The 13,151-nt window shown below is 43.3% G+C and overlaps 1 protein-coding gene across 3 annotated transcripts in view; it reads left to right on the plus strand.

The window, feature by feature from the left end:
- The first annotated feature begins 296 nt into the window (after positions 1-296).
- PPP2R2A (protein phosphatase 2 regulatory subunit Balpha) overlaps positions 297-13,151 on the plus strand; it is a 36,289-nt gene continuing 23,434 nt past the window's right edge. Inside the window, exons 1-2 of one of the 3 annotated variants that reach the window (XM_071454669.1) lie at positions 297-699; positions 3,046-3,120. In XM_071454669.1, the coding sequence (XP_071310770.1) occupies positions 312-699; positions 3,046-3,120 (463 nt within the window). In that variant the 5' untranslated portion in view covers positions 297-311. Of the gene's footprint in view, positions 700-2,297; positions 2,422-3,045; positions 3,121-13,151 lie in introns of those variants that run through there. The other 2 variants (XM_071454671.1, XM_071454670.1) reach the window with 2 other exon arrangements.

Raw genomic sequence — 13,151 nt, forward strand, 5'->3', positions numbered from 1 at the left:
CAGCGGGCAGGGGCCGAGCTGAGGGGCGGCAGCCCCGCCACGAGGGACGGAGCGCCGCCATGAAGGCGGCCGATCGATGCCAGGCTGAGGGGCGGCAACCCCTCCATGAGGGCGGGCAAGGGCCGAGCGGAGCGGGGGTCGGTAGCCCCCCCCATGAGCGACAGAGCCTCGCCATGGGGATTCTCGATGCTAGGCTGAAGGGCGGCAGCTCCGCCAAGAGGGCGGGTGGAGCTGGGCTGAGGGCGGCCGATCGATGCCGAGCTGAGGAGCGGCACCCCCGCCATGAGGGCTGACAGCAGCTGGGCAGGAACATGGTGGCGCCGCCCGCCCTCCTGAGGGCGGCTCGCTCCCGCCCCACGCTGACGTCACCCCCAGCTCTGCCGGCGCCATTTTGGACGCTCACCGCCGGGGGGCCTGAGCGGGGCCGCCCCAGCCCCGCCGCGGCCGCGCCGCCGCCGCCTCCTCCTCCTCCATCCGCCGCCATCGCCGCCCGCCGCCGCCGCCCGCCCCGCGCCGCCCGCCCCGCCCGCGCCGCCCGCTCCGCCCGACCCGCCGCGGCCGCTATCGCCAGCACAACATGGCAGGTAAGGGCAGCCTGCCCCCCCTGCCCCAGCGTGGCTCGGGGGGCTCTCCCCGCTGCCTCCCTGGCTCCCGGCCGCCTCTCCTATTCCGACTCGCTGGCTCCTTGCTGGTTGTGGGGTGGGTTTTTTTATCCTCTCTTGTGGGAATTCGTGCTTTGCTCCCACCCACCCCTCCTTCCCTCCGTTCTCGGGGGGAGGGGGGGGGGGGGGGGGAAAGCATGGAAGAAGCAAGGTGGAGCGGGAAGTGGTGTGTTTTGGAGTTGAAGAGCTTGCAGGCAGGGTGGGTCTGCTGCCTTTTCGTGGAATCATGGAATGATTTGGGTGGGAAGGGACCTTAAAACCTGTCCAGTTCCACACCCTGGCATGGGCAGGGACACCTTCTACTATCCCAGGGTGCTCCAAGCCCCGTCCAGCCTGGCCTTGGACACTTCCAGGGGTCCAGGGACAGCCACAGCTGCTCTGGGCACACTGTGCCAGGGCCTCTCCACCCTCATAGAGAAGAATTACTTCGCAATATCCCAGCTCAGCCTACTCTTTGAGTTTGAGCCCATTCCCCCCCTGTCCTGTCACTACACGCTCTGGTAAAGAGTTTCCCCCTTGAGGCTTTGGGGTCGGTGCTTGTGGTTATTTCTCAGAAGTGCTGCCGTGCACGGAGAGGTTCCAGGTGCAGGCGGTGTCCAGATTGCAGTCGCACCCTTCTGTAGGGAGCAGCCTCTGAGCATCTGCAAATGCCAGTAAAATTTGGCACAGGGCGTAATTAAACAGCACAGGTCTCGCTGTGTTTTCTTTCCCATTCCTTCCACTGCTTGCTTCCCGTTTCACATCCCGAAGTTGGTAGGCTTGGGAGTGTGTGTGCAGAACGGATCTCTTCCCTCTTACTTTTCCTTGCAATTTCTTCATTTGGAAATTTATTCATCCCCCTCCTCTGCACATGAATTGTCTTTCAGTGCTTTGCATGTGGAGGAGCAAAGCATAGGAGGCTTTGTGAGGCTTGTGCTTTGCCTTTCCCCCCTACACCATATGCACATGCTCCACCCTCCTCTTGCCGTTTTAGTCGTGGGGGGAAAAAAGTGCCAACTTAGTTCAAGTAAATTGTATGGAAAAGAGGGCTTTAGCTCGAGGTAGCAGGAGCAGTGATTCTCTCCAAGCTGTTCCCTTTAAGTGCTGCTGTGGTGCTAGCTGCTAAATGACAAATGAAGAAGTTGAAGAGAAGAGAATGGGTTGTAGGATTTTGGGGGAATGATGGGGGAGGGAAAGCATTTTGCCATCTCCTGCATAAAAAGGTTCTGTTGCTTGCCTTCACCTCCTCGGGTTATGCAGCTGGATGTAATCCTTCAGGGAAGAATTTAAAGCAAGTGAAAAATGCAAACTGTACTCTATTCCAGGAGTTCTTATTCTGAGGCGCGTCATCTTTTCTGGAAAGATTATTTTCAGGCTTCTGATTTCTTTCTCTTTGAGTTTTTTTTACTCCCTTAACTTGGGAAGAGTCTCCTCCTGTATTCTTTGTTATCTCCAAAGCCCTACCAGAGCTCGGGATTAATGTGTAAATGCCATCTGTTGCTCAGCCGGTTTGAGTTGTGTGGAGGAAAAGTTCCATTTTGACAGTGGCTTGTGGAGGAAAAAAAAAACAGGAAAAAAAAAAAAAAACAACAACCGAGGCAAGCCCATTTCTGGCTCTTCCTGTATGTCCTCAGCCCTGCAGTGATTTGCTCAGAATGAAATGCAAAAGAAATGGGTGGTGATTTTTGGTGTGTGTTTTGGTGGCACGGTTCAAATGAATCACTGCCTTCAGCCGAGGCAGTAATGTTCCTGAAGTTTTCTCTCCGATCCGTTTTCTATGGTAGTAGAACTTGTCCTCCTCCGATTGCTTGTTTGCTTTTCTGCTCGGATTTGCTGCTTTTTTTTTAGGCTGATAATTGCTTTCATTACTTCTGCGAAGAGACTCTAAAATTGTGGTAAAATTCTTTTTCTTTAGCCTTGAGTGCATAGGGTCGGTGCAGTGGGTTAGTGAAAGGAGGAGATGAGCTGTGTGCTTGATTTGTGTTGGCTGGGAGATTGAAATTTTCTAAAAAAGCACAGCTCTGGTAGTTTATATTTAAGCCGTTTGTGTGTGTGTGTTTAGGGGGTTCTGACTGCTCAAGTAGGAAAAAGCTTTGTGTGAAACACAGCCGATAGTGCACTTGAATTTTAAATTCATAGTTAATGTTGCTTAGTCCAGCTAGCTTTGGTTAAGTGAAGCTTTTACACTGCTTGTGCTTCCCTGTTTTTGACAAACACTGCATTGAAGGCTGACAAAAACAATATCCAAAGGAAAAAGGTGGGGAGGGTGGTGTGTGATTGTGCCTCAGCACTGCTGAGGAAGTGGGCGTGCACAGGCTCTGAAATGTGCAATCTGGAACCATTGTGTGCTTGTGCTGCTGCTCTTGGGGGGGCTCGTTTTATTGAATTGTTTTCATTTTTTTAGGAGCTGGAGGAGGAAATGACATTCAGTGGTGTTTTTCTCAGGTGAAAGGCGCTGTAGATGACGATGTAGCAGAAGGTAAGAGTAATATTTTTTACTGTTTTCTAACTTTTTAACCATTTCTTAGGTAGGGAGATGTGGATGTATCCCAGTGCTGCTGAGTGCACGTTGAGCAAAGCAAATGGGCATTTCATGTGCATTCCCATGTCCAGATTCAGGTTTAAACTGTGGTTTGAAAGGATCATTCAACACTCTTGTAGAAAAGTTCGGGCTTCCTAACTTTTCTTTGATGGAATTGTTTTCTAAGATTGTTAATATTTTTCTGGTTTTTTTGGCTTTTGATTTGTGTTTTTTCTTAATCTGCAAAATGGGGAATGTGATACTTTAATTCCACAAGGAGGTGTTGTTAGAATTACTACTTCTGCTCTTTGAAGATCTAAGTACTAGATGAAGTAATTACCCCAGTCTTTCTCGCTCCTATTAACAAGAGGCGTAAGAAATCTGAATATTTGTGCACGCCTACTGAATACGTGAGGAGCAGCTTTGGCTTTAAATAATACTGGAAATAGTCTGAAACTTTTCCAAGCTGGCAGTGACAAGTGTCATGTACACTAAGATGGCTGCCTCTGAATTTCACTGCAAAAACTGCACTGTTGGATTTTTTTTTTTTCCCCTTGGATTTCGGATCATTGGAGGAATAGTGCTTTTCTCTGTGCTGGAGAGCAGAATCTCTTCTGTGATTGTTCTCAAGGAAAGATCCCCTGACTTATGAATTTCTTTGGCCATAAAGTTCCTGTTGGCACAAAGCAGCCTTTAAGTTCATGAGTTAAAAGTTGTCTTTTGCAAGCAGTTGGCCTTGTCACTTATGTAATTCCTGTGTTTTTTTCTTTTTCTTGCATATCTTGAATGCTCTGGCATACAAGTGAGATTAATGTTATATTTAGAAAAGCAGTAACTACAGTTTCCATTATTTCTCTGCTTGACGTGTGGTTCAGAGTAGCTTCCAAAGGCCAAAAGAAAATATGGGTATAAACAGAACTGAGTTGTTTTTATTTATTAGCTGCAGCATGTGGCAAACGATGCACTGAAGCTTCTGTTGTTTGCAAGTTGGAATATGTTTTTTGGAAATGAGAAAGCTATAACAATTTCAAGTTTAATTTTAAATTCTTCAGGAAGTAGATTTTAAAGCTTGAACTCAAAAGTACTGTTAAATGTGGTATAATTTTTCCCCTGACAGATTTAAAATTCTGTAACCTTTGTTTTATTTACATATCAAACAAAATCCTTAATAAGTGCAAGTATTGAAGAAGTTGTGGTTATGGTGAAGTTGTGGTGCTTGCAAATAATTCTTCATTAAAATAGATGTTGATATGCTTCTAGTAGTAATGAACTTTATATATAGGTATAGAAAAAAGCCTTTACAGGGATCTGGAAATGCAGAAGTGAGGAAATCGGAAGGAAGGACAGACTGAGCTGGTTTTAAGTGTTGCACTTAGTGTGTTAGGAAAGGTGCCTTGCCAGCCTTGTGCCTCCTGCCAGGCTGGGGGCTGCACTGAGCACTGATGGATTCCTGGGGTGGACTTCAGGGAAGCCTTTGAGAGAATTAACTGGCTTCAGTTTCAGCAAGCCAGGCAGCTTGGTTTCCAAAACCCTGTAAGAATGTCCATTTTTTGGTTTATAGACAGTGTAGCCTTCTGATTCTGCGACCCAAAGAGTGAAAAGAAATTTTGTTTCATTGTCAGCTATACCTGACTTAGGATGAGTCTTGAGGTCCAAAGTGTATTATACTGCAAGATGCTGTGAAACTGAGCTGCCTAGGGAGAGATCCCAAGTATTATTGATGTTATACTTGGCTGTAATTAATGTGTGGAGCTGAAATTCTCTCCTATTCCCGTGTACCTGGCTCCCTTAATCTGGACTGGAAGTTGGTGAAAGCAGTTGTTTCTATTGATTTCTTGTTATACATCACAGGGTCTCGCTGTAATTCTGTTGGAAGCATTATGTATCAGGATGGTTGCATTTTTCCATTTCCTAGCAATATTTCTGGCTTTAAGGTTCACTTCATGGTTCACTTCACACAGACATGGAGCCTTGTGTGGTTCTTGCACCAACTGGAGCATCAGCTTCTGGTCTTTTGGAGTACCCAATGCCAAACTGACAGTGGGTCCAAGTGCAGTCTGAGGACCTTTCTTGTTCCCTGCCTTTCCTTCTGCTTGCTCGGGGCAGGCCCACAGTGAAAGCTAAAGGAACTCTTACTGTCTCAAGCTTTAATGACTCTTTAGGCACTGTGGTCTGCCAGAGAACAGGTCTGCACTCCAGCCATACCTGTGGTGAGCACAGTACCAGTGTGTGTACGAGGCTGTAAAGGTCTGATTTTTGAACGGCTGCAGAGCTCAAAATCTAAATAGCAGTTCGTTGTGGAATGTTGAAATTTCACTGAAAACAAATGTGAAGAATTGGGAGTTTTACTTTCTGTTTTCCTTCTGTTAGTAACTTAGTGTTGCAATATTTACATTGGAAAGCTGTCCTGAACTAAACTAAAGCAGAGATAACCAGGAAAACTACATCATTAATTGCATTAATCAATGGGATACAAACCCAGTGGTCTCCCTACAGTGTTTTTTGTCTATAAACCAGACCCATGGAGAATAACATTTTGGACAGTAACACTTTTAATACGGTAACAGTTGCACCAACTTTAAAAAGCCTGTCAAAAATGCTATTATGTAGCTTCCAGTATGGATCAGGTCAGACCTGACCTCCGGCCTTCCCATCACATGTATCACCTATAATTCTTTAGATACTTGGACTAGGCTGGCTGGTTGTTACAAAGTCAATATTTGGTGGCTTTGGTGGCTGAAACATGAACTCTGATACACAGTTTTTAATTTTCTGGCTTTCCAACCGCTGTGTGATGGATGGATGTGACACGTAAGGGAGGGGGTGGAAATTGTGTCACTAAAGCCTGGGGAAAGATGGCACTGAACTTGCATGTGGGGCCTGCGTGGGTTACTGCTGTGGCAAAGTTTTTCTACTGAAGATGTGAATGTGAGGAGCAGAAGTAGCCTCTCTTCCCTTGGTATGTATGGAATTTACCCTTGCTTGTAAGCTGGGCCTGGCTGTGTCAGATCACAGTTAAGCATGGAAATCAGGTTATAGATTGAAATACCGGTGTCAGCTTCATTATAACTCTGGTCCTTAATTTTAATTGATTCTAATGATTTATCAGTATGTTGTACGAGGACAAAGTTGCTGTAGTTTGTGCTGCCTCTCTTTCTGAAATAGCTTTCCTCCCTACCTAGTTTCATATTTTCATAGTTTCATAGACAGGTCTTCTGGGTGGAGAATGCAGAGTGCTTGTTTGTGCTAAGTTCAGTGATCAGGTTACCCAAAGTGTCTGTAATATACAGACTTCTTTCTTTAGTGCCATCGCAGTTTCGATACAAGTGAGACTTAATTGTCCAGAAGTACTCTGGTGTTTTCTTAGTGGAAGCTTCCTTGACAAGGATAATTGTAGAAAAGGATTACAAAGATTGTCAGCAGCAGTTGTGTTGGTTATACTCTTTTGCCATTCTTCAGAATGTGGCATAATAGCAACGGCAGTTGGGAGCAGCTAAGAGTTGTGAGTTTAAACTGCCTCTGCAAACTACACACTTGCTTAATGGAGTGAGTTTGTACTTCAGAACTAATTCAGTCAATTTGTTTAATTGCTCAACAGAAGGAGAAGAGTCAAGCAACTCTATCTCAATGTTCTTTCAGGTGTAATTCAAAGATATGTAAAAGTCTGATAGTCCAGGTCCAAGGCTGGGAGCCAGGAACTTATGTCCTGAGCTTTAACCCTGAATGATTGCTGCTCATCTTGGACAAGTCATTTAACTGTTTCGTGCCCAAATTGTCTCTGAAAGAAGCATTTGAATATCTGCTGTGGTTGCTATTTACCAACTTTATTTATGCTTAATGCTTAACCTTTCTGTGATGTTTTGTTAATTATCTGTGATTCGCTTCATGTCTTCTCTTAGAGGCAAACATGGCTGTGTCTGCTTTAGAGTGAAAATGATGAACAGATAAAATTCTGTCCCTGGCTTGTGTGTGGTAAAAGACTGAAACAAAATTGGACATTTCCCTGGTTCAGGAATGCTTTCTGTGTTTGGTTCTAGGTGTGTTATGTCTGTCAAATGTAGTTTGATACTTACTTTTGACAGGTTTCAGAATTGCAGAGCAGCAATGGGGACTGATGTTGCTTCAGCAATGGTAGTTTGTCTTGAATGCATGAAAAGTGTTATTTCTGAATAAAGAGAAGTGAAGGCAGGAATAAGGATGGCTATAAAAAGGTTGTTTTCTGCAGTCTGCAGGTTTTTGGTTGTTTTGGTTTGGTTGTTTAGTGGCTTGGTTTTTGTTTTTTTTTATTTTGGGATTTTGTTGTTTAGTGTTTTTTTGTTTGTTTTTTTTTTTTTCCTATGAGGATTGATGGAATTGGAGAGGAGGAAAAACTCTCAGAGAATAAGAGTGACAGTGAGGTTGCAATAATATTGCTGAGGAAAGATTGGGATATAGTTGTGGGAGGGAAGCTAATTTGGGCTTTTGAGAGCTGTGGTTATGTTCTCTATGCTCATGAAGTAACATCATTTACAAGGAGCAAGGCCTAGTAATAGGTTTGTTTTTAGGAGGTAGTTTGAAATATGCTGTGGATGAGAAAAGAAAGACCCAAGGTTACAGTCCTGTTCTGTATTCCTGAGTCTGCTTCTGTATTTGAGCTCTTCAGCTGTTCAGAGAATGTCTGTATCTAGAGAGAGAAATAGGCTACTGTGTTCTAGGAGCTGCTGCTCTGGATGGACTAGAGTGTGCATTTCAAGTGTGCAGTCCCTCAAAACAAAGAGCATTGAGCAGACAGAGAAAGCAGCAGTGACTGTTCAGCTCCCCAGAAGTAATTCAGTTCTCTTTCTTGCATGGGTTTGGAAGCTGGGGCACTTCAGCTTGTCAGTCAGGGATTTTTCTGTCCCTTCTGTGAGGCGTTGCTGTTCTTGGAATCTCTGCCTTAAGTTAAAAATCAGTTATTAAAAAGGCTTTTGTGTTGGAAATGCACTGCTAGAGTGTGATCAAGCCATCAGACTCCCCAGCACAGGAGTGCAAGCTAGGCTGTCAGCAGCAATCTGGATGGAGTACAGCTCTGGATCAGCTTTGTGAACTTCTTAGCTTTTCATTTTATAGCTGCTACCTAAATGCTTCTGGTTTGGCTGTTTCTACTGTAGGAATGGGTACAGCTCCTGTAGTAGATGTAGCTTCCCAGAATGTATTTTTGAAGAGCTAAAATGAAGATTCAAGCTCCCAGTGGATGCAGAGCTGAAGGAAGAGTTAAAAGCTGGGTGTTCCAAGCTGTGCTGTCTGTCCCCCCGCCCCCCTTTCTGTTCTCCCTGACTTGCCTATTTAGGCCACAGCTGCATGTTTGGCAGCATTTCTGCTTAAAGAGGCACTCCTTCCCACTCCCTGGCATGGGTGTTCACCTAAGAGGACAGTGAATTTGTTGGGGAAGCTGATCCAGCTGAAAAATTGGTAAAATCTTGGTTTTCACTGGATTATTTTTCGGCTGAATTGAGCCCTGCTGTGATTCTCAGAGCTCTGCATGTGCTTATGCCAGTGTGGAGAGTGATCAAGTGGCTCAGAGGAGCAGGAGGAACTCTGGAAGAAGATTGGTCTCTTTGTAGGACTTTACATAAAGGCAGTGCAAGACCCTGATTGATCTCTGAGTGCTGTGCTACTATGAAGGGTAAAATCAGTGCTAAAAAGAACTTTAAACCTTTGCTGTTCAAGATCCATACTTTGAACATGTGCTATCTGCAGGCCAGCAATAAAAATGGCTGTTACAGTATCAGAATTATTTTGTGATGTATTTTTTTATAGTACACATGGAGTGGGTTTTCCACTGTGTCCACACAAGCAGTCTGTGGAAATGGGATTTATTCACTGTTGTTTCGAGCTCTGTTAGTAAAATGAGCTTGTTAATATCAGTGCAAGTTAAGTTTCTTTGAAGTTGTGGTAGGAAATAATACCAATTAAATGGGAGGTGGGTTATTACTGATTGCTTTATTGTAAAGCACTTAAAAAAAAGATAATCTGACAAATTATAATCTTCTCTTGTCGTGTCTTATCAGTCTTAATATGATTTGAAAAATGGATCCCTTCTTTGGGGTTTCATCCTCACCTAAATTGATGTATTGTCTTGCATTAAATGCTGCAGAATTAGCTGGCCTTTGTTTTAGCTGCTGTTAAAGTGTGTATGCAATTAAATCTGCTCTGCGTGTGCCTCATGGAGCAAAAACATCAATTACTGATGGTACCGAGTTAAGGCTGCAGTTTGTCCTTTCATCTGTAGGAAACACTGTGCTCCCACAATCATTTCATTATATAAGATGTTTTAATAACTGCCTTAAGGGTATTTTTCAGGCCTTTTTTCCTGTTTTCAATGCTCTGTAGTATATGCAGCACCATAACTGTGTCTACAGTATTTTTAGTATGGAGTGAAAAGTTTAGCAGAACAAATGAGTGTTCAGTAATCACGTGAAGCTGTGGTTTGCACTCAAAGAAGTTATTGAAAGGAGTAAGAAGCTTTGGCTTAGGTTGATGTTTAGGTTGTGAATGTGAACAGTTCACATTCATCAACAGTTCATCCAATGAAGATGAAAGCAGATAAATGCAGGAAGTATTTATTAATCCAAACGAATTTGGAGTAATCTCTTTCACGAAGCAGTGGTAGCTCTTGCAGTCAAAATAACAATGCAGGGATGGTTTTCTAGGCTTTAAGCTTGAGTGGAACACGTGTAATTACAGCTTTGTTATATTGCCACAGCTCAGTTATGCCCTTGCAACATGCACCAGCTTAATGCTGCTTTTGTAAAGTCAGTGTGTCAGTAAACTGCAAATAGATGGGACATTGCCTTTATAAAAAAAGTCTTAAAAGGTAAAATATTGGTACCTTGTGTGTGCACACTTGTTAAAATTTCGTGTAGCAGGATTTCCTTCGTTGAACATAGTGTTGCTCACTTTCTGCCTTCCCCTCCAGGCCTGCTGTGGAGCCCTGCTCTGGGCAGCAGGCAGTGTTCCATGAGTCTGCTCTTGCCTGGCTCTTTAGTGACTGGAAGGTTTTGGGTTGTTAAATTTCCTTTGAAATTAAGTACCACCATCAGGTTCTGCTACTGTGCACTGATGTTACTGAAAACAATTATTTGAGGCTTCTCTGCGTGATTGTAATCCAGTGAGAGAAACAGAAGTGGCTGGAAGCTTCTCGCTTTCCACTCCTAACTTATCAATCTTTTGTTAGGCACTGGAGGAGAAGCTATTAATTTGGTCAGCCATTCTTTACCAAAATGTATTTTCCTCTCAGCCATCCACAAGTGATAGCACCATGAAGGGAACCAGCAGATTTAGGTCATGTGAAGTCCCTGAGGCAGTTCTGTTTGCATCTAATTTTGGAAGAAAATTTTAGGGTCAGGAAAAAAAGTGTTTTAAAGAGTTGTATTGTAAGAAAGATTGATTTTCCCAAATATATAGAAGGTGTTTTGTGTGGAAATGTTCCCTTTTGAATCTTCAGTTCCAGTTCTTAAATTCATGCTCTGGGAATAATGAGAGCTCCAAACATACACAGTTGGCACTCTGGTTTTGAGAACCTGAGCAAAGATAATTGCATTAATTCAGGAACATTTGAGGTAATCGAGACTTCATATTATAGTTGCTTATTTAAAATATGGTAAATACAGTGTAATTTCTATTATATTCTTGTTTGTTCAATGCCAGTCCCTTGTTTTTTCAATGACTATAAAAAGTATTTCAGTGACCATTCTTTGATCCTTAAAAGCAGTTATTTTAGCTGTGTTTGTGCTATTGTGAAATGGTGATTTGAGAAGCCATGTGCTATGTTTGTGCTTATAAATGTAGTCTGAAGGTCTTGCTTTATTTTCAAATAACTTGGGAGTGAATTGGTCCAGTGGACAAGAACTACATACTGAAATAAAGCTTTGGCTTTCATAAAAATATAATGACACTTGTTTGAGAGACCTTGGGCTATTTTCCAGTGCAATTGCCTAACGAGCCCCTGACTTTTCTGGTTCTGCTTTTGGTGCATTGAGTAGGGAATAATATATAGAAATATTGAAGATAATCAAGAAAAACTTGAATTATTTTTTAATAAATACCCAGTTTGGCTTGTTTTGAAGTGTGACCTCGGTGTGGGCAGAGGAATTAGAATTCAAATTACACCCCAGCCTGCCTGTAGGTTTGTTGTCACTTCAAGTAACTGCTGCTCCTGAGAGAAATGGTCCTTCCTAGTGCCTCTGCCTGTCAGTGCCTTCAGCCGAGCCAGGTGATCCCTGAGCTCCAGGGTGGTCACTTGGGGACACCAACCCAAATGAATTTGCATCTCTTGGGTTCCTTTTGGGTTAATTTTATTCCACATCAGCTTCTCCAGATTTAATTTGTCCAACTTTTAGCAAATGTTTGTGGTGGGATAGGTGGTAGTTTTGCAGGAATGGGATGGAGGTGAAAGGACAGATTGCTTCTCTTGGAGAGTTGCTAATGGTTCTAAGGCAACATGGGAAGCTGTGGAATTGGGAACAATTCAGCCTCCTCAGCCTTTTCATATTCACAGTTGATCCCTGCTTGTTCATAGTCTGCCTTTCACATGAAAATTCGACTTTCAGTGCACTGAGATTTGTATTTGAGGACATTTCTTCTCATAGATCAATATGAACAAACAGCAGTTGAAGTTGAAGCCTACAGTGTTCATTATATAGCCCAGCAGTGAGAAAATGTCACTGTTTATAGAGGTAATAGTCAGACATTCATAAGCTGTTTTACTGGAATGTGGAACTGGCAGGAATGGCTTTTTGCCCAGAAGTTTAAAACTTTCTGTATAATCCTTTCTGCCTTTTTTCAGTCAGTTCTCCTCAAAGCTTCGTGTCATTGTTTTGGTTTAGTTTCGTTTGTTTGTTTGTTTAAGCTAAATCCTACACTCCTTTCTTTTGTGTGTGTGCGTGTTAAAGAAGTATCTAGGGTCTTTCATTTTATTCCAGATCTTTCTGGAAGTGGTAACCTGCTCTGGAAAGCAGCAGGAGCTGACAGCAGGGTTGTGTTCCTGCAGCAGGACACGTGCTGTGCTTAACCCAGCTCGTTTGTGTCTCTCAGTAATGAGATGCCTCCGAGGAAAGGGCAGCAGGAAGACAAAGAGCATTTGAAACCAAACAAAGTCCCTTGGATATTGTGCACATGAGGTTGTTGGCTCCCTGGAGCTTGGGGATGCATTTGCTTGGTGTGACCTGAGGAAGCTCATCCCAAGCCTGGGAGTACCAACCATCTGCCTGTTTCTGGAGGATGCTCATCATTCTGCTGGTTCGGAATTGCATCAACAGCTGTGCAGCCAGGTCATGGGGCACTGCTGCTCAAGGTGTTTCTCCACTCTGGTTAGGAGCATGTCTGGGTTAGAAAATGCCTTGGCAGGGTTGTATCCTGCATTTCCTTCCTGTTGCTTGCTCACTGTCCTTTTGAAGGAGTTGTCAAGATAAGCTTTTCTTTATGCCCATAAACTTTTTTTGTATACACTGAAATTCTTTTTCCAGGGGTTTTATGTTGTATTCAGCTGGAAGCTGTTTGGCATCTTCCAATTCATGTTTGTTCTAACCAGGGTCTTTGGTCTGAGGTCCCTTTTCTTACAGAACTCTTATTACTCTTTTGCTTTTTGCCAACTTAAAAGTTTCAATTTAAATGTCATTGTCCCAGGGCATAGTGGGGAGACTGATGGAAGACTAGAAATGGAGATAACTGAAAGTAATTGTTTGCAGTTGTTTTCTTTGGAGTAATTTTAACCCTTCCCTACTTTATTTTCCCTACTTGTGAGACCTGTGTGGTGTTTCCTAAAATAAGGTTCCAAAGCCTTTGGTAGTTTTTTTGTAGTGATCTTTGACATCCTTGCAGGACACTAACGCTACTAAAATACTCTACTTTTTTATATAGAAAATATATATGAACAAATTATATATATATATATGTAAAATCTGTTATACAACTCTTCCAGAACCCACAGAAAAGGTCCTGGTCTATAAACAGACATATTTGAAACAAAC

This window comes from Agelaius tricolor, unplaced genomic scaffold, assembly GCF_023055355.1.
Source record: "Agelaius tricolor isolate 1412-34295 unplaced genomic scaffold, bAgeTri1.0.p SCAF_41, whole genome shotgun sequence".
Classification (NCBI taxonomy): domain Eukaryota; kingdom Metazoa; phylum Chordata; class Aves; order Passeriformes; family Icteridae; genus Agelaius; species Agelaius tricolor.